The sequence below is a fragment of the Pseudonaja textilis genome, chromosome 6 (genome assembly GCF_049901715.1).
Source record: "Pseudonaja textilis isolate UNSWEBS1 chromosome 6, rPseTex1.2, whole genome shotgun sequence".
Classification (NCBI taxonomy): Eukaryota; Metazoa; Chordata; class Lepidosauria; order Squamata; family Elapidae; genus Pseudonaja; species Pseudonaja textilis.
This window is the reverse complement of record NC_141995.1, coordinates 47,162,564-47,190,518: the sequence shown is the minus strand read 5'-3', so window position 1 is coordinate 47,190,518 and position 27,955 is coordinate 47,162,564. Positions and strand designations below refer to the sequence as shown.

Below are 27,955 nucleotides of genomic sequence, written 5' to 3'. Positions count from 1 at the left end.
GAGAGGACAGATCAGAAGAATACACTTTAGTTTTACCTTTGGTGTCTTTCCTCTCGTTGTCAGACATGGTCTTCTTGGATTTTGAGGAAGGCTCTTCAATATATTTATTGGTGTCTGTGCCTTCCAGTTCAGGCCACGGAGCCATGTCCTGCAAGACATTGAGGCAGAAGAGAAAGATCAATATTGAAGACTCCACTCTCATATTTCTAAGGCTTGGAGAAATGGACCTCCATTCCTTAAAAGCAACCAGGTTAGTTGCAAGCCATCATCTGATGTATCTAAGCAGGTGGCAGTCATTGGCTAGGTTCTTCTGACTGGAAGCTAAACAGGGATAGGCCTGGTTAGTATCGAGATGGGACTAGCTTGTTGTCTCCCTGAGAAGCTAACATTGTTTTTTTTTAATTTTTAATTTTTTTTATTAGACAAACACAAAAAAGAAAAGAACATTAAAAACAATGAACATGGTGCAATCCTTCTAACCCACAGTTGTCTTACATTGCTAAGTCACATATAAAAATAGTACATATTTACATTCTATATACATAGCATATAATATATACATATAATAATTTCTTATTATCCTGATCCTTCCTTTTTTCTAGCCAACAATACAATTTATCCCATACTTTGTAATAATCCCATTCATCCTTATTTTTTAATTCTTTTGTCAATTTGTCCATTTTTGTGCACATTCAAATTTTCCTGATTACTTCTATTTCACTTGGAGTTTCTTTACATTTCCCCTGTTATGCATAGGCCAATCTTGCAGCAGTAATTACATGAATTATTAGGTTAGGGTTAGAGTTAGTGTTAGGTTTAAAAAAAAAAAGAAGCTAACGTAGTTTGGACTTCAACTCTGAGGGCAATTTTAAAACTGCTAAGGTTGAGATACATTGCTAGAGTCTAGAGTCTTTCTGGACAATGTTCCATCAAACGAGCTATTATTCCGTAGCTCCTTGCCTTGTTGAGCTATGGGCAAGGACCAATAAAGCCATATAGCCAGTCTATTAATGATAGCATTACCGCTATAACTGGTGACCCTGATGTTGTCTGAAGACAAAAATATCAAAATGAGACCTGAGCTGGCAACAGGAAGGAAAAAGCAGCAAGGGATGGAACCCTATCAAGAAGCGAACCGGCTTAGGATCAAGGAGAAATTTCCTGATGGTCAGAACAATGAATGAACGGAACAACTTACCTCCAGAAGTTGTGGATGCTCCAACACTGGAGTCTTTTTTTCAAGAGGCAACTGGACTTTCTTTGTTTTCCCTTGAAGACGTTCCGCTTCTCATCCAAGGAGCTTCTTCAGTGCTGACTGAATGGTGGGGAATGGAAGGATTTCTATTTCTTGCAGATAGCTGGTCATTTGTATTCTTTGAGAGAGTTGTTGAGGCCCCTTGGAGGTTGACCTGAACCTTCCGTTCGCCACCATTTGGTCAGAACTAAAGAAGCTTTTTGGATGAGAAGTGAAACATTTTCAGGGAAAAGCAAAGAAAAGTTGCCCTTTCAAAATAGGAACAACCATGAGCTGGAAGAATCTGCATAGACACCCCACACACTGGACGTCTTTAAGAAGAGATTGGACAACCATTGATCCAGAAAGGTAAACAGTGTCCTGCTTGAGTACAGGGTTGGAGTAGAAGACCTGAAAGCTCCTTCCAAATCTATTATTCTATTACTCTATAATTCTTGATCAGGGGTCTCCAATCTTGGCAACTTTAAGACTTGTGGACTTCAACTTCCAAAATTCTGGGACTTGAAGTCCACAAATCTTAAAGTTGCCAAGTTTGGAGACCCCCGTTTTTAACGAATTATTGATGTCACTTGAGTTTTGGCTGCCTTTGGCTCAGCTTGAAAAACCAAGCAGGGACAGACCTGTTAGTTCATTCTCAGATGGGAGACATCTATGGAGGCCTGTAAGGGTCAATAGGGAAGGATATTTCCATACCATTTCCAACGACACGGATATAGTACCAGTTGTCTCATTTGTCTTGAAGTGGAATGGTAAGATGAAGGGAGGGAGGAGGTTGTGGAAATGTCTTCAGTCCTGAAGAAATTGCTCTTTAAGGAAGGTGAGCTTTCAGAGCTTGAAAAGCAATGTGTTTTTTTTAAAACATTCTTTAAGTTTCTGACAGTAACCATTCATAGATAAGGGGTACAGTTCCACACAACCAACAGCTATACCTTTTTTCCTCTTACCCATTGGTAAGTGTTCCCCATAGTTCTGCCCTTGGAGGCAGCACAGGACATCCTTGACTTATAACAGTTCGTTTACTGACTGTCCAAAGTTACAACGGCACTGGGAAAAAGGGACTTACAACCATTGTTCACACTTACAACCACAGCAGCATTCCCGTAATCGTGTGAGTTACATTTATGACTGTTATGACCCCCTTTATGATTTATGATATTTATGGTAATCATACATTTATGATCCCCTTTTGCAACCTTCCGAAAAGCAAAGGTGATGGGGAAAGCCAGATTCACTTAACAATGGCGTTACTCACTTAACAATCGCTGAGATTCCCTTAACAAATGCAGCAGGAAAAGATGAGACATAAACTCACTGTCTGCTTTGGAAGCCATATTAGCACCAGGCGCTTCCACAGCCACCTTCTTGAGCCTGGGAAAATGGGAGGGGGGAATTTCTTGGAGTGTATGTGGTTAGACACAATAGCATTCTTTTTCTAAGTCAAGGTCATCTTATTTCTGCACCTGGGTGAGAGAACGTATCAAGCTACGACGGATGGTGATTGGGGCATGCGATGAGATGATGGGTGCAGGGGTGGATTTGTAGTTTTTATTTATTGCAAGGAAAGCCGGACTTTTCAGATTCTGACATATGTGTAGCCATTTTAGTTAGGCTTAGTATATATTCTTTTTCTTACTTTCTCTGTGGCAGCCATGCGGGGGGGAGGGTTTCGGGCTTGCCACATTCCTAAGGTCGGGGGAGTGGACACAGAGAGAGTTGTTTAGGCTAGGTGATTCTTCTTCTTCCCATGAGAAAACGAGCTGTCCGTGCTTTGGCTCCCTTGAGGTTGAGATTTATGACATCGAGCAACGTTGAATTACTTTTATTGGAGAATGTGACTTTTGGAGGTTGTTTCTAACTTTTAATATTGTGGAGTAATTCTGGGTTGTGTCAGATCCAGACTTTGCCAATTTGATGCTTTCCTAAATAAAAGAATTTGTCTTGGAACATGGACTTTGTTCTTTTCTTCTTAAATGGATTTCATCACTTGGAAACCTGACATCGGGATTTCCCAGGTGTGCCAGTTTACTACTCTAATAAAAAGAACTTTGGAAAGGATGTCTGTCTCGGAGTTATTCGTTTGGAGTGGAGTTTTTTCTGGAACGCTGACACTCACTTCACAAATGTCTCACTCAGCCACGGAAATTTTGGGTTCCATTGTGGTCGTACATCAAGGACTACCTTCTTCCATCCAATGGCAAGAAGAAGAAGAAAATGGTCTTCCATCATCATTCTGTTCTTGTCAAAATGGACTTTTTCAGGGGAGAAAAGATCTCTGAAGTTACCAATGGACACCAACCCTGTGGAGTTGTGTGTATTGCTGGAGCATTTGATAAACCCTTCAATCTGGGTGTTTTCATGATTGAGATGGGTTTCCTGTTTGCAGGGTTTCTTGGGACAGATGAACAAATAAGTTGAGTAATTGTGGAAGGAGATTCAAAGAGGTGGAATGAGATAAGAGTTCCGTCGATGAGGAACTCATGGATAGGTGCGGGAAAAAAATGTTGCAATACTTCTTTGGGCTGCCAGGCCTTACTTCCCACGCCTCTTTATTTATTTATTTATTTATTTATTTGATTTGATTTGATTTGATTTGATTTGATTTGATTTGTCAATCGCTTACAATAGGTATACGTATATACATAGTTATGAATTCATGAAATGGGTACATATCAGAAAAATAAAAGAAACAATAGGACAGGGACGGTAGGCACACTGGTGCACTTATGCACGCCCCTTACAGACCTCTTAGGAAAGGGATGAGGTCAATAGTAGACAGTCTAAGGTTAAAGTTTTTGGGGTTTGGGGGAAAAAAAACCACGGAGTCAGGTAGAGTATTCCAGACATTGACGACTCTGTTGCTGACATCGTATTTCCTGCAATCAAGTTTGGTGTGGTTAACCTTGAGTTTATATCTATTGTTTGCTCTTGTGTTGTTATGGTTGAAGCTGAAGTATTCATTGACAGGTAAATCATTGCAATGTATGATTTTATATACCATACTTATATACCACACCCTATATAATATGTACCATAGCATACCATACCATATATATACCATACTGCCTCTTGTGGAGTCACAGGAACACAGATGACTCATGCTGATACAGTTCCTGAAGAGGGAAGGCATCCACTTTGGTTCTAGGTCGGTCCTTAAGCTCACAAACCAAGCTGTAGAACCTTTGCAATCAGAACAGAACTGGAAGAGGTCTTGAAGGTCTTCTAGTCCAGCCCCCTGCTCAAGCAGGAGACCCTAGACCATTTTAGACAAGTGACTGTCCAGTCTCTTCTTGAAAGCCTCCAGTGATGAAGCTCCCACAACTTCTGAAGGCAACTTCTGTTCCACTGGTTGATTGTCCTCATTGTCAGAAAGTTCCTCCTTAATTCCAGGTTGCTTCTCTCCTTGATTAGTTTCCATCCATTGTTTCTTGTCTTGACTTCTTTGGAAAATAATGGCCATGCCCATCCCAGGCCCCACAAGGTCAAATACAACCTTGATGTGGCCCTCAATGAAATTGAGTTTCACACCCCTGGTTCAGGGTCTTCTGCTTGAGGAAGGAGTTGGACTAGAAGACCACCAAGGTCCCTTCCAACTCTGTTATTCTGTATGAAAACTTTTTTTCTCCCATGAATTCAGGGGCTCTTAAAAGAACATGAAAGAATCATGCCGAAACACAGTTAAATTGACAGTAGAAGTTAGATGACTTCTTTTGGACTCTGCTTTTGGGACAGAATTTCCCCCACATGTTAATTCCCCTCCAAGAAATTTTTGTTGCTTCTTGGACACAAAGAAATTTCTGTACCAGCTTCTATGCGCCTATGAAGCATTGTTTCTGACTTGTCACCCCTAACAGCACCATGAAAGAACAAACAGTACTGTTTCATATGGTCAAATAACATGGTGGCTTTAAATTAAATTACAGAGGAACAAACATGGTAAAATTGAATGGAAACCTAGAGAAGAAGTTTCATCGGTGGAAGGAAACAGCCGAAACTTTCAAATTACTTATTAACTCAGCAAGCAGTTGAGACTTTTAAAACTGCATATTCTCTTCAGGGTCGCAAGGAGCTTAGGGGAAGCGAGGATTGTTGCAATCTCTTCCAAAAAGTGTATTCATTATAAAATATAATCATGATGCGGGACGTCTCTATTTCTATCTAAGCAATCCTGGGATCATTGAGAGCTAATTAATTTTATTTCAGTAAAATTGGAGTGAGACAAGAAGGAAGCTTCTATATATAGTTTAACCCCTGGCCCCATTAAAAGATCACTTACACAATGTAGAACCCTTTTTGAATTTGCCACTACCTTGGAAATACAACTATGATTAGTTGCCAGGATCTTTTTACTAGCTGAGGCTACTTCTATGCCTGTGAGTGACCCCTAATTCGGTTCTGTCTGGATTAAATTACTGTAATGTGCTCAGAGTAAGCTGCCCTTGGAAATGTTTTGGAAACTGCAAAATTGCAAACTGGTACAAAATGAGTATTAAATGTTCCAATCATATTACATTGCTCTGTATTATTTATGTTGGCTACTCATTTGGGGAGAGGGGAGGGAAAACCCATCCATGTCTGTCTGTCTGTCTGTCTGTCTGTCTGTCTGTCTGTCTATCTATCTATCTATCTATCTATCTATCTATCTATCTATCTATCATGTCTGTCTGTCTGTGTAATATCTGTCTATCTATCTAGCTATCATTGTCTGTCTATCCACACAGATATCTATCTATCTATCTATCTATCTATCTATCTATCTGTCTGTCTATCTATCTATCTATCATGTCTGTCTGTCTGTCTGTCCGTCCATCCATCCATCCATCCATCCATCCATCCATCCATCCATCCATCCATCCATCTATCCATCTATCTATCTATCTATCTATCTATCTATCTATCTATCTATCTATCTATCTATCTATCTATCTATCTATCTATCTATCTATCATTGTCTGTCTGTCTGTCTATCCACACACATATATACAGTACATACACACATAGATTATAAAACCAGTTCTGCTTGAGGTTTGGATTTCTCCACTCTTCAAAGACAAACGGGTTTTAAATAAATGCTGTGTCCAGAAATAAAATGGAGGGGGGGAAAAGAACCAAAAGCTAGAAGTAAAATATTAATGTGTAAAAAGCTCACAGCAACTCATGATCCATCCCATTTTTATCTCCAGGAAAGAGACTTTCTGGCCGAACAAGACTCATAGTTTTGGTAACCTACAGGCCAGCGTTTCTCAAACTTCAAGATATGTGGATTTCAATTCCAATAATCTCCCAGTCAGGAATTCTAGGAGCTGAAGTCCAGAGATCTTAGAGCTGCCAAGGTTGGGAAACATTGGCCTGTAGACTCAGCTACAAAAATGCCCTTGATATGGATTGTGCATGAGCCAACTGGTTAAAAATGTATCTCAGCTACTTCCTGGAATTGATCTACCACAATTGACCCCAAATTTGAATCCCAAATTTTGGTTGTTAAGTGAGACATTTCTTAAGTGCATTTCATCCCATTTTACAACCTTGTCACCTCCATTCATAAGTGGATCAACTGCAGTTGATAAGTTAGCGACCCGGATGTTAAGTGAACCTGATTTCCCCCATGGATTTTGCTCACCAGGCATCCGAGTTGTGATCACGTGAGGATCACGGGGACGTTACACAGGTCCTAACTGTGAAAAACCACTGTAAGTCCCATTTGTTAGCACTGTTGAACAGTCATTAAATGAACTGTTGTAAGTGGCCTCACTAGTGCAGTACAGAGAAGATCTCATGATCTTCAGAATATGTTGCAAAATATCTTCCCATTGTTGGAAGAAATGTCCATCTGGGTTCAGGTCCAAGTGAAGAGAAAGACACTGGAAACATGGTTGCTGGGAAGGATGGTTTTATTGATGGACAGGACCATGTGGATTTTAGGTCCCGGGCAGCTGAGCACATGGAGTGGAGAGTGAGTGTTATTTATACCCTCTCTTGGGCTTTGACCTTGAGCTTCCTGTCTCTGTGGCAAGGGAAGATGGTTGCAGATTCCCATGTGGAGTCACGTTTGTCTGAATTGAGTTTGGTTGAACCTTGCTGGGTGATGTAATGAAGGGGCTTGGTTGTGCCAAGTGGTGAGCTTGACAATTCTATTATGTCCTGGAGTAGGGGTCTTCAAACATGACACCTTTAAGACTTGTGGACTTCAACTCCCAGAATTCCTCCTCCAGTCATGTTAGCTCAGGAATTCTGGGAATTGAAGTCCACAAGTCTTAAACTTGCCAAGTTTGAAGGCTCTTGTCCTGAAGGGTTATGTTTTAATCCCATGCACCAAATATTTACTGGGGGCAGGGAGCTGCTCTTTGTCTTTAAAAATCTGCTTCTCCTTTTCTCATCCAGGGAAATATAATTATTCTGCCTTTTTAATATTTCCTGAAAATGTTTCATTCTTCTAGAGAGGGGTGGGTGCTAAGTTTCCTCACCATCCAAAACCCACCAGGACCATTGTCAGGGTTTCGCCACTCAGTCAAGATATGGACTTTAACTGCCTTTTGAAAGTGGTAGATAGGGCTGTGTCTTTTTTCCCTTAACTTTAATGAGACATATTATCTCAAGCACTAATTGACTGCAATAAAGCTCATTTGGTCTCCTGAGGGGCATAGGGCAAACTCTGTTACTCAGCTAACAGTTTTACATTACTCTTCTTTTTTTTTCTTTTTCTTTTTTTTAGCGTCACTATCTCCTGATTATTTTATGCTGTTCGTTTTCTTTTATTGAATCGTTTGCCACCAGTTCTTAGAAAGGAAAGCGGGATAAAGATTAAAAAGAACAAATAAATAACATTCAGCATGGACGAAGTCTATCTTTCTGCAACGACAGGATATTCATTTCCTACTGGCCAACTACCTGTATAAAGAAGGAAGCAAGGAAAATTGACGGTGGACTTATCAAGCTCAATTTGTTTCTGAATAAGAATTTCAATTCCTTGGTTAAACTTTCAGAATAACAGGATAACTGAGTTAGAAGGTTAAATATGTTAACCTAAAAGAGTCGGAGATCTTCTAGCCCAACCCCTTACTACCACTTTTAAGGCAACAAACCTTATACTATTTCAGACATATGGTTGTCCAATCTGTTCTTTAAAAACTGCCAATGTTGGAGCATTCACAACTTCTGGAGGCAAGTTGTTCCACTGATTAATTTTTCTAACTGTCAGGAATTTTCTCCTTACTTCTAGCTTGCTTTTTTCCTTGATGAGTTTCCATCCTTATTGCTTCTTCTCCTGCCTTCAGGAGCTTTGGGGAATAGCTTGACTCCCTCTTCTTTGGGGCAGCCCTTCAAATATTGGCAGACTGCTATTATGTCACCCTGTAGAGCCTTCAACATTCATATGGAACATTGGAAATGAAACCAAATTATACTTGGGCTCTCAGAAACTGTAGTTATATTGGTTCAATAAATTATATTTTTAAAAAAGAAAATTAAATGCTCTTGAATTTTAAAGAACGATTGAAAACTCTTGAGTTTTTAAACTCTTTGAGTTTAAAGAAATACAAAATCAAAGTCAGTTTGAAACTGATGTTCAGTAGAACGCCTCCCATGCTTAAGAGAAATACTAGAGTTCTATGAAAACTTATGAAAAGTTATTTATATGCTGATGGCTTACTTACCATACCTATTGAGTTACTTTGGCCTTTCCTTTCCAGAAAGGAAGGGCAATAAATCTGGCAATTACCCTTTGTAAAGAAGGAGCAGGTGGGGTACCATAGCAGTATTCCAGTATTTGAGGGTCTTCCCCAAAGAAGTGGAGATCAACTTATTTTCCAAGGCACCAGAAGACAAGACAAGAAACGATGGATGGAAATTAATCAAGGAGAGAAGCAAATTAAGGAGAAACTTCCTAACAAAGAGGACAATTAACCGGTGGAATAAAGGTTGCCTTCAGATGTTGTAGGGATTTCATCACTATAGATGAGACTGGACAGTCACTTGTCTGAAATCACAGAGACTTTCTGCTTGAGAAGGGGGCTGGACTAAAAGCTCTCCAAGGTTTCTTGCAGCTCAATTCTGATTGATTGATTAGATTTCAAAAACATGTCCTTTGGAGGAACAAGTTCATTTTTCCCCCTTTTGTACAATTCTGTCCAATTTTTGGATGGTACCTGGAGACATTGCTACAGTTTACTTGGCAAGATTTCTTTTTCCGAAGTGGTTTGCCATTATAACCTTCTTAAGGTAGGATTAAAACTCACAGTCTCCCAGTTTCCTACTTGCTGCCTTAACCATTACGCCAACATAATTGATAGCCAATAGCTAACAGGGAGACAGGTGTCTATAGAGATTCATCCATCATCCAGGCCAAAGGCTTGAGACTTGTGGACTTCAACAAGTCCTAAAGTGGCCAAGTTTGAGGATCCCTGATCCAGGCTCTTGCCCAACACTCTTCGCAAGTAGGTGGCGGCTTTATCCGAAGCAGTTTTCAAGAGGCAACTGGACTTTCTTGTCTTCAAGACTGAAGAAGCTCCTTGGATGAGAAGCAAAAAGTCTTCAAAGAAAAGCAAAGAAGTCCAGTTGCGTCTTTGCAAAAGCACCTTTGGGAGAGGTGATTTCATTGGAGTTTGATGGCATAGACCAAGGATCAGCTTTATAAACTGAAAGGCATGTCTTACTGCTCAGTTTAATGTTCCTATGATAACTATGGTGTGCCAGTCTGATCTGGTTGCAACCCCAGCTATTAGAAAAAGTTTCAAATATATCTGTTTCCTGTCTAAGGCAGTTAAAGGTTGCTCAATATGAAAAGTTTTATATACTTTGGCACATGTGAATGTCCTCCCCTTGGCTACGTCTAGAATTAAAATAGAGGAAGATTCTTTAGATGAACCATTTATCTCTATGCTGGGATGGTCGCGTAGGAACATGTTCTTCATCGCATATTGCACGATGATATTGCAGCTTGCACGTTGACCTCAGAGCTGGCAATAGGCAGGAAAAGGAAGCAAGGGATAGAAACCCATCAAGAAGAGAACCAGCTTAGGACTAAGGAGAAATTTCCTGATGGTGAGAACAATGAACAAGTGGAACAACTCACCTCCAGAAGTTATGGGTGCTCAACACTGGGATCTTTGTTTTCAAGAGGCAACTGGACTTTCTTGATTTCCCTTGAAGACGTTTTGCTTCTCATCCAAGGAGCTTCTTCGGCGCTGACTGAATGGTGGGGAATGGAAGGATTTATATTCCTTGCAGATAGCTGGTCATTTGCATTCTTCCTGAGAGTCGTTGAGGCCACTTGGAAGTTAACCTGAATTTATATTTCTCGCAAACATCACTAGGGCTCTTTCTGAAGCCACTTGGAGATTTATCGAAATCCTACATTACATCTACATTAAGATTGAAGAGCCCTCTCTCAACAGAGGGGGAGGGATACAGCATCATCTATCTCCAGTCTACAATGCAGATCCTCTCAGCAGTTCCAAGAAGGCTCCATTTGTACCACTCCGGTGACCCCGAGGGCACAGACAAACCTCCAAGTGGCCTCAATGGTTCTCAGAAGCAGTGCTAACGACCAGATGACTGCAAGGAACATAAACCCTTCCATCCTTCCAGCCATTCAGTCAGATCTGAAGAAGCTTCTTGGATGAGAAGCGAAAGGAAAAATAAAGTCCAGTGGCCTCTTGAAAAAGCACCTGTGACCTGGATGACTGAGAATCTTGTAGACATTCAGCTCACCTATTCATCCATTACTTATAAGAATGCCACCAGTTTTATCCCCACGTATTACTTTTGGATAATGACTTGTCCATTGTTTATAATGTAGAGTAGGGTAACAGAGTTGGAAGGGACCTTGGAGGTCTTCTAGTCCAACCCCCTGCTTAGGCAGAAAATCCTATACCGTTTCAGACAAATGGTTATCCAGTATCTTCTTAATAACTTCCAGTGTTGAAGCTTCTGGAGGCAAGTTGTTCCACTGATTAATTGTTTTTATTGTTAGGAAATTCCTCCTTTGATCTAGTTTGCTTCTCTCCTTGGTGAATTTCCATCCATTGTTTCTTGTCCTGCCTTCAGGTGCTTTGGAGAATAATTTGACCCCCTTTTCTTTGCAGCAGCCCCTCAAATACTAGAAGGCTGCTATCATATCTCCCCTGGTCCTTCTTATCTAATCTAGACTTCTTTATTAGATTAGAATCTTCTAATCTAATCTTCTTTTCTAATCTAATGTAGCCAAATCCTATGTGTCGATATATGAAATAAAGCAGGAATTGACATGCAGTGCATGTGAACTGGGCTAGAAAACATGCCATATTTGTATTTTGCTCTTATTGTTTAGACATTATAAAGTATGATTTCAGCTACATTAGATACTGCTCCAAGGTCAGAATTATGGATAAGGACCAAATTTATTTTTGTTGCTTTAGTTCAACTAGTAGATCTTAGGATGATTCCTTAGTTCACTTATACCTCTTTTTTCAACTTTATATTTGTCATTGTTTATATCATCAAACCTACAATAAGATGCCGAATTTAGACTTCTTTTAGGGTTAATTCCCCGATGATAAATATTTCTCTATAAACATATTGGAGGCAATTAAAGAGCTTGCATTATCCATGCAAAATCATAGCATTTTGTATTGCCTATTTGATATTTTATGCCGGTGAGACCATCCCCATCAATCTTCTTCAATGACAAGTCTCAACTTCCTTTGGGAAAAAATATCCTATTTCCCCCATAAAGTATTTTCTGTCCAATTAAATGTCACCACAACTCTGTACTGCAGGCTAATTTCAGGCTGGCAGGCAAGCATTCAGGGAAGCTCAGGGAAACATTTCCGTCCATCTTCTCAATTTAAATACCAGTCTACCCTTGGCTTTAACTTGGTTTTGCCAAAGTTGGCCAATACACAAAAGTTGGCCAATGCACAAAAAGGAAACAAGACGAAGCAAGGCACACACGGTTTCTCGGAGGCGGCATTGTGGTTAACGCAACTACTAATTGTTTGATGCTTCCAAACGTGAACATGGCTTATGCACAGCCACAGATTCAAGAAGGCGAAACAACTTCATCAGGTGAATAGTTCCAGCTGGTCACATTAGTTCATCCTCGCTAATTATGATTTTTTTTCCCCCCTTGCTTCCCCCACCACCCCCAGGACTTCCTAATGAAGTCATCGGTGAGAAGAATGTTTTGCATGATGGAACAAGCGATCCTTTTAAATAACTGCTTTGGAGAGCAGCTGAAGATTACTTGGGCGAGTTTTTCCTGCTCCTGGGACATCCCTCCCTGTCAGGATCTATGCGCTGATCACATGCACATGTCACCAGAAGCAGAGAGAGAGAGAGAGAGAGAGAGAGAGAGAGAGGGATGACACTGGGAATGAGTAATCTTGCAGTTTTGCTCATGGCATCAAAGCAGCTATTCATTAAATCTAAAGCACTATCCATTCTTCCTAAGACGGATGCATTTAGAAGGAGCGTCTCCCGAACAATTGCTCCTGCGTTTCTCAACACCCCCCCCCCAAAAAAAACCTGCTCCAAATTAAAAACAAAAACAAAACCACAACACAGTGCACTCAAATCTAATGAAGAGGTGGTGCATAAGCGCACAATCATGCCTACATCCCTGTCCTGTTGTTCCCAATTATTAGTTCCTATTTCTTGTTGTTAAACTTATGTTTGTTCTTGTTTCTGTTATATTGTAAGCTCTTGACAAATATAAATAAACAAACAAATAAATAAATAAACAAATAAATAAATTCCAACAAGATCCCATGATAAGAAGGTTCAAATTCAGGAAAGCATTAGATGGAAATCGAATCCTTTTGGGGGTATGTGTGGGTTGGAATCTTAAGTTTCACTGGGCTTTTTCTTGTAAACTTTTTCAAGGTAGAACACTTTAATTCACCACATCCAAAGCAAGTTATCTCGCCTCTTCCCCCTCTGCAAATATCTATTTTTTTAAGAGTAGCCTGAAAAGTGTAAAAAAATCTATTAAAAAAAACAATTGATGACCCCAAGAACCGAAGGGAAGGATTTCCAGAGAATTAAACAATACATCCCATCTTTAATTCTTTGCCATGAAAGCAACCCCTTATCACTTCCAATTTTTAATTTTTTAAAAAATTTGGTGACTCTTTCATTCATAAGAAAACTTTCCTCCCCTTCGGTCCCTGGGACAATCAAACATTCCAGCAATCAAACATTCCACTTTTGAGCTCCGACCCAAGCCGGATTTCACAAAAACAGCCTTTTTCCTTTCTTTCTTTTTCCTTTTTTTTCTTCTTGTTTTGGTATTTGTTCAATTCGATTCATAAGACAGCAGCAAGATCAAGCAGATTAAAGCAAAAGAAACTGGCAAGAAAATCCTGTGCTGTCTCCACCAAAGCAGGAAGGGAATAGAAAGTTGCAGCTCCAATTACTCACCTGCTCTTTCCTTCTCAGATGAAGTTTTCCTACAGGTCTCCTGCTGGAGGTACAATATATATATATATATATATATATTTATATATATATATAGACAACAGGTATTGGGCAAAGTTCGCTGTCATCAGGAACTTTTGCCGGCTCACATTCCTAAGGCACTCTCAAGGCACTGCCTACCTGCAGTTTAATAATCCCTTAGTGCCTTCTCTTTTTTTCCTCTCTCTCTCTCTCTTTCTTTCTTTCTTTCTTTCTTTCTTTTCCACTCCCGTGAAAAGCTAGCTGGAGTGAAGGCTAATTTTAAAAGGTCCACCCTGGACATGTGAACGTTTGTCTGTGAAAACATGCCTGAGTATATTATAGTCATTTAGTGGTGAGTTCTTCTAATTGGCCAGCCTGTTTATTATAACCTCTTCATCTCATTGGGGAGAAAACAAAGCATGGTGTTAAAATAGGGCTTGCTCTGATGTGTGTGTGTGTGTGAGAGAGAGAGAGACAGAGAGAGAGAGAAAGAGGGAGGGAGGGAGAGGAGAGGAGAGAGAAGGAGGGAGGGAGGAGAGGGAGAGAAAGGGAAGGAGAGGGAGGGAGAGGGAGATGGAGAGGGAAGGAGGGAGGGAGGGAGGAGGAGAGGGAGAAGGAGAAAGAAAGAGAGGGAGGAGGGAGAGGAGGGAGGGAAAGGGGAAGGAGAGGGAGGGGGAAGGAGAAAGAAAGAGAGGGAGGGGAGGAGGAGAGAGGGGAAAGGGAAGGGAGGAGGGAGAGAGGGAGGGAGGAGAGAGGGAGGGAAAGGTAAGGGAGAGGGAGGGGAAGGAGAAAGAGAGGGAGGGAGAGGGAGGGAGGGAGAGAGGGAGGGAGGGAAAGGGGAAGGGGAGGGAGGGAGAGGGAGGGAGGGAGGGAGAAGGAGAGGAGAGGGAGGGAGAGGGAGAGAGGGAAAGGGAAGGGAGAGGGAGGGAGAGGGAGAGGAGGGAGAAGGAGAGAGAAAGAGAGAGGGAGGAGGGAGAGGGAGAGAGGGAAGGAGGAAAAGGGAAGGAGGAGGGAGAGGGGAAGAGAAAGAAAGAGAGGGAGGAGAGAGGAGAGGGAGGGAGAGAGGGAAAGGGAAGGGAGAGGGAGGGAGAGAGGGAGGGAGGGAAAGGGAAGGGAGAGAGAGGGGAAGGAGAAAGAAAGAGAGGGAGGAGAGGAGGGAGGAGAGGGAGGGAGGGAAAGAAGGAGAGGAGGGAGAGAGGGAGGAGGGAAAGGAAAGGGAGGAGAGGGAAAGGAGAGGAGGGAGAGGGAGAGGGGAGAGGAAGGAGAGAAAGGGGAAGGGAGAGGGAGAGGGAGGGAGGAGGGAGAAGGAGAAAAGAGAGGGAGGGAGAGGGAGAGAGGGAAAGGGAAGGGAGAGGGAGGGAGAGGGAGGGAGGGAAAGAGAGAGGAAAAGGAGGGAGAGGGAAAGGGAGAGGTAGGGAGGGAGGAGAGGGAGAGGGAAGGAGGAAAGGGAAGGGAGAGGGGAGGGAGGGAGGGAGAGGAGAAGGAGAAAGAGAGGGAGGGAGAGGGAGAGAGGGAAAGGGAAGGGAGAGGGAGGGAGAGGGAGGGGAAGGAGAGAGAAAGAGAGGGAGGGAGGGAAATGGAAGGAGAGGGAGGGAGGGAAAGGGGGAGGGAGAGAGAGAGAAATGTTGTTTCCAGAGAAGGCTAATCTTCGCATGGATCTCCTTCCAAAGAAAGGAAAGGATTATCTGAACCACACATAGAATAGTTAAACCTCATTACCTTAAGAAGCTTTTTGGAAACAATGGGACAACACTTGTTTAATGGTTTGGCAAAGCGGGGAGCCTTTTCTCAGCCACCTTGTTAGAACCTATCAACTTTTGGGGGGTGGGGCATCTGGGCCTTTTTGCGGGAAAGTCGGGGAACGAAATGCAGAAGTGGATGAAACCGATGAAGGAGTTGGTCAGGAACCACGTTGGGAAAGGTGTGAGAAAGGGCCAACTTATAATTATGATGTAATTATCTGTTGGGAGATAAGAAGGAAGTGAACTTTTAAAATAATAACAGAATTGGAAGGGATGTTGGAGGTCTTCTAGTCCATCCCTCAGCTCAAGCAGAAGACCCTCTACCATTTCAGACAAGTGATTGTCCAGTCTTTTCTCAAAATCCTTCAGTGATGGAGCACCCACAACTTCTGGAGGCAACTTCTGTTCCACTGGTTAATTGTCCTCACTGTTAGGAAGTTTCTCCTTAATTCCAGGTTGCTTCTCTCCTTGATGAGTTTCCATTCTTTGTTTCTCGTCCTGCCTTCTGGTGCTTTGGAGAATAAGTTTACCCCCTCCTCTCTGTGGCAGCCTCTCAAATATTGGAAGACTGGTATCTTGTCCCCCCTAGTCCTTTTTTTCATTAAATTAGACATACCCATTTCCTAAGGGGACACAGTGGCTCAGGGGCTAAGACTCTGAGCTTTTCGATCAGAAAGGTGGACAGTTCAGCAGTTCGAATCCCTAGTGCCACATAATGGAGTGAGCTCCTGTTTCTTGTCCCAACTTCTGCCAACCTAGCAGTTCAAAACCATGTAAAAAATGCAAGTAGAAAAATAGGGACCCCTTTGGTGGAAGGGAACAGCATTCTGTGCGCCTTCGAAGGCATTTTTTCATGCCAGCCACATGTCCACAGAGACGTCTTCAGACAGCGCTGGCTCTTCTTTTAGCTTTGTAACGAAGATGAGCACTGCCCCCTAGAGCCAGAAACAACTAGCACATATGGTGCGAGGGGAACTGTTACCTTTACCCAATTCCTACAACTGTTCTTCATATGTTTTAGACCCCTAATCCTCTTCGTTGCTCTTCTCTGCACTTTTTCCAGAGTCTCAATATCTTTTTTATATCATGGTGACCAAAACCAGATGTTCTACTGGTAGCCCTCAACTTAACAACCACAAGCAAGAGCCCCAAAATTATGCTGCTTAAGTGAGAAATTTATTAAGGGACTTTTGCCCCATTTTATGCCACTGTTGTTAAATGAATCCATGCAGTCATTAAATGAGTATCACCATGGCTGTTAAGTGAACCGAGAAGGTCAGAAGGTCACAAACGGCGATGGCGTGAGCCCTGGATGCTGCAACCATCATAAATATGAGCCAGTTGCCCAGGGTCCCGAATTTTGATCACATGACTATGGGGATGTTGCAATTGTCGTAAGCAGTGGTGGGATTCAGCTGGTTCACACCGGTTCACGTGAACCGGCTGTTAACTTGCTGAGCAGTTTGGTGAACTGGTTGTTGGAAGAAATCATTAGGACAAAGAACCGGTTGTTAAATTATTGGAATCCCACCATTGGTCGTAAGCGTGAAAAAGTTGTGAGTCCCTATTTTCAGTGGCATCGTAACTTTGAACGGTCACTAAATGAACTGTTGTAAATCAGGAAAGGTGGAAACTGAAATCTCTTCTTCTCCGCGGAAAATAAACAGATGTGTCTTTGCCATTCCTCAGCCAGCCAGGTGCTGGATTAATGGCATTAAATGTGCACTGTCAACATTGTAATTAACTTTATTTATTTAGATTTTCCCCCCTCCACCCTGGCTCACAGGTCCCAGGTAAACGTCCACACACCTTTTGCCTTATTCTAGCTTCATAACAAGCTGACATGGTGGATTTAAATGGAGAAAGAAGGAATCAGCTACTCTGGCTGACTCTCTGAAGGGCTTTCCCAGTTGGTTTTGAAATTGCAGCAGGATTGTTAAAAGGAAAACGCAATTTTGCTTCCCCACCTAGCTGGTGAAGTAATTTTGATTGAGAGCTCTCCAGAAGAGGATAAATGGAATGCCACAATGCTTCTTTGGAGAGTTGCTAAAACACAATATCGTGCAAAATAAGGACATCTATGCCATGTTCTCAGATGTTCCCAGACATCCAACAAACTAGGAATGGATAAAGAAGGCTGAGAAAGCCACAAAGGGAGGAACAAAAAAAAAAAAAAAAAACACCAAAACTAACCACCAATTAGCCATCCCGGATTTTTTTTTTTAATTTGGAAAAACTTAATGAGTTTGAGGTTTGATTTTTTTTTTTTTTTGCAGAAGTTCTTTACTGTTTATTTTCACCAGTCCTCTTGAAAGCTCGTTGTTCTAAGCTGGAGAACTGGACAAGGAAATAGTGAAATTTCCAGTTGAGTGGGTACATCTTGACCTAATTTATTATACACTTCAGAACTGGTTCACACTTAGCAGAAGAAATTTTAATTTCTGAAGGGCAGATAACAGATAACCAACCAACAGAGTTGGAAGGGATCTCCTGGGTCATCTAGTCCAACCCCGAAGCAGGAGACCCTACACCATTTCTGTTCCATTGGTTGATTGCTCTCACTCTCAGAAAATATCTCCTTATTTCCAGGTTGAATTTCTCCTTGATCAGTTTCCATCCATTGTTCCCTGCTTGGCCTTTGGGTGCCTTGGAAAATGGCTTGACCCTCTTCCCCTCTGCAATATACATTTACATTTATTTATTTTGTAAATAAAATAAAGGCTCCCCTTTCTGCTAGAAGTGGAAATGCAACTACAAGGCCCTCTGGGACAAGCTAAAAATCATCAAGAACATTTTTTCCTAACAGTCCTTACATTTAAGTGAGCCCCTCCCTCCCTCTCTGCACCTCTCTTAATAATATTTAATAATACTTAATGGTACTTTCCCTTAGGAAAGCCAAGCTTAGAACAATGTTTTATTCATTAGGAGCCAAGCATGTAAAAACTCTGGAGGGAATCTGTCAAACCGCTGTCACCATATCTCCTTTTTAAGTAAGCTATAGCCCATCAATATCATGACTGTTTGAATTATGTAACAATTCTTAATTGTCCAGAGGTCTTTTAATACTGCTGAACTCAGGTAATGGGTGTAGAAGCATAGTGGAAATATCTTTTTACAGGAATCAAGAAGAAAACTGGAGAGAAGTCCATACTTTTCTTTGAACCCCAGGTTCATTGGTGGATGTGGCAGTGGCTCAGGGGCTAAGACGCTGAGCTTGTCGATCAGAAAGGGTTGGCAGTTAGGCGGTTCAAATCCCTAGCGCCGCATAACAGAGGGAGCTCCCCTTACTTGTCCCAGCTTCTGCCAACCTAGCAATTTGAAAGCATGTAAAAAATTCAAGTAGAAAAATAGGGACCACTTTGGTGGGAAGGGAACAGCGTTCCGTGTGCCTTTGGGCATTTAGTCCTGCTGGCCACTTGACCACGGAGATGTCTTTGGACGGCACTGATTCTTTGGCTTTGTAACAGAGATGAGCAGCGCCCCCTAGAGCTGGAAATGACTAGCACGGATGTGCCAGAAGAACATTTACCTTTCTCCTATAATTTTGGCCTGAAGAAAAATGGATATCCAAAGAATGGAAGCAAAATGATGCTATGGGGATAGGGCTGCCATAAAGAAGAGGTGGGTCAAATTATTCTACAAAACATCAGAAGGCAAGATAAGAAACAGTGGATGGAAACTAATCAAGGAGAGAAGCAACCTGGAATTAAGGAGAAACTTCCTATCAGTGAGGTGGAACAGAAGTTGCCTCCAAAGTTGTGGGTGCTTCATCACTGGAGGTTTTTAAGAAGAGGCTGGACAGCCGCTTGTCTCAAATCAGAGGTGGGTTTCAGCTGGTTCTGACCAGTACTGGAGAACCAGTAGCGGAAATTTGGAGTAGTCTGGAGAAACGGCCAATACCACCTCTGACTGGAGATTTTACAGTATCTTCCCCTGCCATGCCCACCAAGCCACATCCACAGAACTGATAGTAAAAAAAACTGAATCCCACCACTGGATGGATCACCCACAGCTTCTGAAGGGAAGTCGTCTCACTGGTTAATTAACAGAACAACAGAGCTGGATGGGACTTTGGAAGTATTCTAGTCCAAGCCCTGCTCAAGGGGTCTCCGGGTATGCTATTCCTGTGTTCATCACATTATCTTCTCCTTCGTGAAGATAGCGGAGGCACCTTCTCAGCTTCTCAACACCTTCCTCTGGTTGTGTTTCCCAAGAATGACAAATGATGTTTGATGATGATACAGAATACAGAATAAGAGAATTGGAAGGGATGATTTCAGACAAAGGGGCTGCCCATTCTCTTATTAAAAGCCTCCAGTGATGGAGCATCTACAACTTCTGGAGGCCAGTTGTTCCACCGATTAATTGTTTGTACTGTCAGGAGATTCCTCCTTGATTCCAGGTTGCTTCTCACCTTGATTAAGTTCCATCCGTTGCTTCTTGTCCTGACTTCTGGTGTTTTGGAGAATAGGTTGACCGTTGACTCCCTCTCAAATATTGGAAGATTGCTTATCGTGTCATCCTAGTCCTCTTTTTCACTAGACTAGACATACCGCATTCCAGCAATTGTTTCTTCCATTCAGTCAAGTTCCAAATCTTGGTGATTCCTCTGGGCCAGGTTTCTCCACATCTTCCCATCCACATCTCTGGGCCAGGTTTCTCCACATCTTCCCATCCACATCTCTGGGCCAGGTTTGGGCCAAGTTTCTCCACATGGTGATGGTGTCCTTGATCTTTGGTGTCCTGGTTTCCTTTTACCGCTGATTCTTCCAAATTTCTTTCTCTAGTGGACTTCCACACATGACATGGCAAAAATAAGCAAGATGTAATTTTGTCTGTAGTGACATGTCTGATATTACATGGTCCAGAACTTGCTTGTTAGTCACCTGTGTTGTCCAAGGAAAAATGATGTTTGACAGATGCTTAAATCGCCCCAGTTCTTGATTTCTTTACCATCTCAAACTGTAAAGAAGGTATTTGATAGGGGAGGAAGTGCCCTTTTTGCTTAATAACTTGTTTTGCTAAGATAGCTCAAGTGCCTTCCAAGGAACTCAACAGAAGAGCCGAGTATCCAATGATTCATTAAGATGGAAGGAAGAAACCTAGAATATAAACCCGAGGCCATAAATCCATACACAAGCTCTGGCTTCTGGGAAGCATATGGAGAAATTTATCTTATTTCTTTTTTTGTCCACAACAAAGAGACTAAATCAAGCCATATCATGTCTCTGAGCCAAGGAAGCCCAATCACCTGAATAAGGAAGTTAAGGATCTGGAGATACAAGATTTGTCAGCCAAGGTGGATGAGAAGCCAGACACTTGAGATAGTAAATCTTTCAACACTTTTATGGCTTAAGAAGGCTCCTTGAGAGATTGGTAGGGCCCAGTCGAGTGTGGGCTGATATCAAAATTCCCAGGATTTTATTTGCATGTGTCATTGTCCAGAGAAGGAAAGAAAGTTCAGACAATTACAATGTCCTCATGAGCTCTTCCTAAACAAGCATGTCAGATTGTTTGGGTTCCATGAAAAAAAAATATCACCACCTAGACCAGCGATGACTAACCTTTTTGTCACCGCAGGCCAAAACTGCATACGCGTGTATGGCTGCATCCATAATGCAATGCGTGTGCAACCCCGCCCCCTGCACATGCACTTTGTGACTTCCCTGTGCATGCCCCATTCCCCTGTATATGCATACACCCAATGCACACAATTCCCTCACCCATGCGTGGCAGATACCCAACAATCAGCTGGCCGGTGGGGTGTGTGCACATGCACGCGCAGTCGATCAGTTCTGGGTGACGGCTCACGTGCTGGCAGAAAAGGCTCTGCGTGCCACTTATGGAAAACGTGCCATAGGTTCGCCATTATGGACCTAGACATTTTAGGCAGAAGAAATATAGCCAATCTGGTTTATAGGTAGTCCTTCAAGTGATGGTATGCTACTGGTTCGGCCTGGTTCAGCCAAACTGGTAGTAAAAATAACTACCGGTTCAGCCGAACCAGTAGTGAAAAGCACTACCCTATCAGTTGAGAGGATAAAAGAAGTGACAAGTGCATGGGCGGGTGGGGAGGTTGGTCTTAGCTTTTCATTTCTTTGTCCTCTCAGCTCATTGGCATGTTGGGGTGTGTGTGCAGGCATGTTAGGTGCGCGTGCGCAATCACCCACCGAACCGGTAGAGACCAGGGTAGTAATCCACTGTTGTAGTCCTTGGCTTACAACTCTTCATTTAGTGATGGTACAAAATTACCAGGCACTGAAAAAGTGACTTATGACCATTTTTCACACTTACGACCATTGCAGCCTCCCATGATCCCATTTTGTGACCTTCTGACAATCAAAGTCAACAGGGAAATCAGATTTCCTTAACAGCCAAGCTACTCAGTTCACAGTTGCAGTGATTTGCTTAATACTGAGGGCAAGAAAAGTCATAAAACAGGCAAAACCCATTTAACAACTGTCTCACTTAGCAACATAAAGTTTGGGATCAATTGTAGTCCCACGTTGATGACTGGTTTTACTGTAGGCCAGCCTCAGTTATTCTAAATGGCTTGAGCTGGTATTTTATGACTGCCTTATTTTTTTTAATTAGGGGCAGTTAATTTCTTTTGGGAAAGTGATAACACAGATATAAAAGTAATTAGAAAACAGTGCCCCCATTTGGTCATCCTTTCAGAGACTTCTCCTGTCATGCCCCCATCGGAGCTTGAATCAGTAAAGGAAGATGAGCCGGAACTGGAGGCGACAGAGATTGAGGGGGCTGGTTGCGAGGAAAATGTTTGCAAGAGCCCTCCATGAGTTTTTCATCACAAAGATCTAACACACACCCCCCGAGAAAACCTGTAAAGGTAAAGGTAATGGTTCCCCTGGCACATCTGTGCTAGTCGTTTCTGGCTCTAGGCGGCGGTGCTCATCTCCGTTACAAAGCTGAAGAGCCAGCGCTGTCCGAAGACGTCTCCGCGGTCATGTGGCCGGCATGACAAAACGCCTTCGAAGGCGCACGGAACACAGTTCCCTTCCCACCAAAGTGGTCCCTATTTTTCTACTTGCATTTTTTTACATGCTTTCGAACTGCTAGGTTGGCAGAAGCTGGGACTAGTAACGGGAACTCACTCCATGACACAGCACTGGGGATTCGAACCGCTGAACTGCTGACCTTTCTGATCGACAAGTTCACCGCCTTAGCCCCTGAGCCACCGCGTCCCACAAGAAAACCTGAGCAGTTCTGTTATTCTGGTTTATGGCCTTCGGATGCAATATACAGACCAATATTGGTGATTTTGAAGATCGTTTGAACTTCCTTCTTCTGTCGTTCATGCTCACCAAAGAGTATCAGTCAAGTTACTTACTAGTTACTACACATGACACGCAATTATCTGTTCATCTTAACTACAAGCACTAGAGTTCCCACATACCATTACAGAAGATTTTCAGCATTGCTGGAGACATCCAGCAAAATAAACATGGTTAAGATACACCCCCCTCAACTGACCTTGTTCCTACTTCAAATTAATTTGTGTCATTTAAATGGTTCTTCTAAGCTTGTTGAGTATATTTTTGGTGTGATTATATATGCAGGCTAGGCTGCGCAATCATATATGTAGCGTGTACTGTCCATTGAAATGACGGAGTCCTGGAAAACAGGATTATTGTCTTGAACTAAATGATATGCCTCATGTAAACAGGTCACAGAGGCAGGTATTATATTATGCAAAGGGAAGCATGTTAGCTCACACTTAGGAATGTAAGCTTTACCTATCTACTAACAGGATCTGGACAGGCAGTCATGGATGAGGAAGGAAAACATGGCGTGACAGCTTTATACGCTGGCAACAAAAATGGCAATTCCTGGGTGCATGAAAAAGAGAAGTAAAAAATAGTGGATTAATGGAAGCACAAAGTTAGTCCTTAAGCAGAAGGTCTGTTAAGTGTGAAATGGGATTTTATGCTTCCAAAAAAAAAAACAAAGACAAATGGGATTTTATAACGAGCCCTGGTGGCACAATGGTTAGAAGGCAGAATTGCAGGCTAACTCTGCCGGGTGCCAACAGTTTGATCCTGACCAGCTCAAGACTGACTCAGCCTTCTGTCTTTCTGAGATCAATAAAATTAGGACCCAGGTTGTTGGGGACTGGTTCACACCGGTTCAGCTGAACTGGTAGTTAAAAAAAACCCCTCCAACAATCAGCTGGGAGGAGAAAGAAGAGAAAAGCACAGGATTGGCCCTCTTACCCACCCCTCTTCTTTATCCTCTCAGCGGATTGGCACTGCGGGCCTCATCTGGTATGGGAAAAGCTGCGCACGCACATTAGGCGCGTGCATGTTAGGTGCACCGCGCAATCACCAAACTGGTAGTGGAACAGGTAGAGTCAGAGAATTTGATTTTTAAAAAAACAAAACAAAAACAGGGCTAGCTATCTGCACCTTTTCAATACAAGTAGCTGTTTGTAAAAAGAAAAGAGCATCAAGGACTGGCTAAGATAAGTGTGGATTTATCTTACATATATAAAAAGCTAATGCAATCCTTGGTTGTATAAACAGAAGCATAGAATCAAAATCACGGGAAGTATCAGCATCACTTTATAAAGCCTTAGTAAGGCCACACCTGGAATCCTGCATCCAGTTTTGGTCACCCCGTTGCAAAAAGATGTTGAGACTTAGGAAAAAATGCAAAGAAGAGCAACTAAGATGATTAAAAGACTGCAGACTAAAACATATGAAGAAAGCAGGAATTCAGTATGTCTGGTCTAGAGAAAATAAGGATTAGGGGTGACATGATAGCAGTCTTGCAGTATTTGAGGGGCTGCCACAGAGAAGAAGAGGTCAACCTATTCTCCAAAGTACTTGCAGGCAGGACAAGAAACAACGGATGGAAACCAGAGAGATTGAACCTGGAATTAAGGAGAAACTTCCTAACAGGGAGAACAATTAACCAGTGTTGTCTTCAGACGTTGGGGATGCTTCATCACTGCAGGCTTTCAAGAAGAGACTGGACAGTCACTTGTCTGAAATGGCCTGAGCAGGGGGGGTGGGGTTGGACTAGAAGACCTCCAAGGTCCCTTCCAACTCTGTAATTTGGTATTCTGTATCATCATCAAACATCATTGGTCATTCTTGGGAAACACAGCCAGAGGAAGGTAGTTGAGAAGCTGAGAAAGGCACCTCCACTGTCTTCACAAAGAAGAAGAAAATGGGATGGACACAAGCATCTGACTGGACTGAAGGACTTCCAAAATCCCTCCCAGCTCTATTCTGACTTCAGAACTTAATTAAAGTGTATTTCATCAAAAGAGCAACACAATATCCCTGCCTTAAGGGGGCTCCATAAGGCAAGAGTCTAAGAGTCATCTACAAGAAAAGCCTTTTCAATGACTGGTAGCTATTCAAGGTGGAGGGCAGGAAGGCAAGGATGGGCGTGAGGAGGGTGAATTCTCTCTGGGCAAGGCAAGGAATACTATAATAGAAGAGATGGCAGCTGTACAGTGAGGAAAACCAGAAGAACTCAAAAAAAAAAAAAATAGATCATGCCAAACAAATCTTATTGCAAACCTTTGACAAAGTCACAAAATTAGTGGAGCAGAGAAATGCGGTGGATGTAATTTACTCGGACTTCCGTAAGGCATTTGACAAAGTAGACCACAACCTTCTATTTGGCAAGATATAGAAATGTGGGCTAGACAGTCTTACCACCAGATGGATTCGTAACTGGCTGACCAACCGCACTCAATGTGTAGTCCTCAATGGAACTGCATCTATTTGATTTGATTTGATTTATTTGATTTGTCAATCTCTTACAAGGTAATAAGTATAAGAATAAATATGAGTAAGAATACAGGAAATAGGTATGAATAAATGGGGACAATAGGACAGGGACGGTAGGCACGATGGTGTATTTATGCATGCCCTTACAGACCTCTTAGGAATAGATATTCACTCCCTTCTTTTCTCTCCTCCCTCCCTCCCTTCCTTCCCCTTGCTTGTTTTCCTTCCTTCCCCCCTTCCTTCCTTCTTTCCTGCCTTATATTTTATTTGTCAATCACTTACAAGATAATAGGTATAAGAATAAACATGAATAAGAATACAGGAAACAGGTACGAATAAATGGGGACAATAGGACAGGGATGGGAGACACGATGGTACACTTATGCACGTCCCTTACAGACCTCTTAGGAATAGGTATTCTCTCCCTTCTTTTTTCTCCTCCCTCTATTCTTTTCTCTCCTTCCTTCCTTCTTTCCTTCCTTCCTTCCTGCTTTCCCCTTCCCTGTTCTCCTTCCTACTTCCCTTCCTTCTTTCCTTCCTTCTTTTATTTTTTATTTTATTTATTTTATTTGTCAATCGCTTACAAGGTAATAGGTATAAGTACAAACATGAGTAAGAATACAGGAAACAGGTACGGATAAATGGGGACAATAGGACAGGGACGGTAGGCACAATTATGCACGCCCCTTACAGACCTCTTAGGAATGAGGTGAGGTCAATAGTGGTAAGTTTGAGGTTAAAGTAGTGGGGGTTAGAGGATGTAACAAGTCAGGTAGTGCACTCCAGGCATTGACCACTGTGTTCCCCCTATGCATCTACACGGAGGGAAATATGCAGTGGGGTACTCCAGGGCTCTGTCTTAGGCCAAGTATTCTTCAACATCTTCGTCAATGATTTGGATGAAGGGATAGATGGGGAATTCATCTAATTTGCAGATGACACCAAGCTGGCAGGAATAGACAATACTCTCCCGAAGATAGTCTCAACATACAGAAGGATCTTGATAGACTTGAACGTTGGACGCTATCAGACAAAATGAAATTCAGTGGTGAAAAAAAGTCAGGTTCTACATTTAGGTAAGAAAAACCAAACAGGTATAGTATAGGTGGTATTTGGCTCAATAGTAGTAATTGTGAGAGGCATCTTGGAGTCTTAATGGACGATCACTTAACTATGAGCCAGCAAGGTGAGGCAGCAGCCCAAAAAAGCCAACACAGTTCTAGGCTGCATTAACAGAGGGATAGAATCAAATCACGTGAAGTGTTAATACCACTTTATAAGACCTTGGTAAGGCCACACCTAGAGTACTGCATTCAGGTTGGGTCGCCAAGATGTAAAAAAGATGTTGAGACTCCAGAAAGAGTGCAGAGAAGAGCAACAAAGAGGATTAGGGGACTGGAAGCTAAAATATATGAAGTAGAGTTGTTGGGACTGGGTATGTCTACCAGTAGTTTGATGAAAAGAAGGACTAGTGGGGACAAGATGGCAGTCTTCCAATATCTGAGAGATTGCCACAAAGAAGAGGAAGTCAATTTATTCTCCAAAACTATTCCTCAAAACACCTGAGGGCAGGACAAGAAGCAACGGATGGAAACTAATCAAGGTGAGAAGCAACCTAGAACCAAGGAGGAATTTCCCGACAGCAAAAGCAATTAACCAGTCGATAGGAAGATAAAAATTCCAAATCCAGTCTGAGCAATCTGACTGACTGTGTGATAAACAAAATAATAATAATATTTGCATTAGTTTTTAAATAGGGGAAAAGATCCCTAGCATTCATTAAATTAAATTCAGATTAAAAATCCTCTTTAGTGATTGTGAAACCACAGACAACTCACCTATAACTTGCCACTGAATTTAAATCCCGTCTACTATGATTACATATAATTACTAAAAGCCTTAGGATAAAGCACTTGATACTTTTAAATACCCAAGTACAATGTTTTAGAAGCGGGATAACCCACTCAAGAGTATGCCTCAGATTTGTTTTTACAATTTTTTCCCCTCGATGATTAAATTCAGGCAGGTCTGATTTGTAAAAAAAACAAACAACTCACTTCTAACCACATGCAAAATACAACAAGGATTCAAAATGAACTGAGTAATTATTTAATGAAACAATGAATCCCAAATAAAATTGTACAAAATTAAGAATCCGAATGATTATAATATCCTTATAATTTAAGTTCATGGTTACTGCAAACAAGACCAAAGTGCTAATTACAATTAATGTTTAACATAGCTTTAAAAAGCACAATTAATTTCATCTCAAGAAAAGGCTTCCCTTTAAGAAACTGCAGATGAATTTCTCATTTGAATTGACTCTGATTTTTTTATAACCTCAAGGCAATTGATGTTACCCATAAATCATTTGGAAAATTATCAAAATAGATTGTTAACCAAATTAGATAGATTGCATTGAATTGTTTTAGATCCGCAGGGTGTGATAAATCTCTGAATCAATTTTAATTTTAATAAAATCTCAGATGGATTAAGATTATTGCCATTATTTCTTGTGTAGGTATTGTATTTTAATCCTTTTTATGTATTTGGTGGCTAACTCTCATGCAACTATGTTTAAATGAAAGAATTGCTAGGAATTGTCAAATCATCTCTTAAATTAAATTTCCAGAAGAGACGTTTATGCACACTTCCAAAAGAGTCATGGAAAGTTTTAAAGGATATGGTGAAAATCCTATGAAGAAGATGAAGATGAGGAGGAGGAGAGGAGAGGGGGAGGGGAATGGGAAGAGGAAGAAGTGGAGGAGGAGGAGAAGGAGAAG

At 41.9% G+C, this 27,955-nt stretch overlaps 2 protein-coding genes across 2 annotated transcripts in view; one reads left to right on the top strand and one right to left on the bottom strand.

Moving 5' to 3' along the window:
- SLC34A2 (solute carrier family 34 member 2) overlaps nucleotides 1-13,790 on the bottom strand; it is a 36,813-nt gene extending 23,023 nt beyond the window's left edge. The window contains exons 1-2 of the mRNA XM_026699765.2: nucleotides 13,649-13,790; nucleotides 37-148 (exon numbers count right to left, since the gene is read on the bottom strand). Of these exons, the coding sequence (XP_026555550.2) occupies nucleotides 37-145 (109 nt within the window). The 5' untranslated portion in view covers nucleotides 146-148; nucleotides 13,649-13,790. The remainder of the gene's footprint in view (nucleotides 1-36; nucleotides 149-13,648) is intronic.
- The window catches only part of HMX1 (H6 family homeobox 1), a 243,007-nt gene that overhangs the window by 177,184 nt on the left and 37,868 nt on the right, over nucleotides 1-27,955 (top strand). The window lies entirely within an intron of this gene.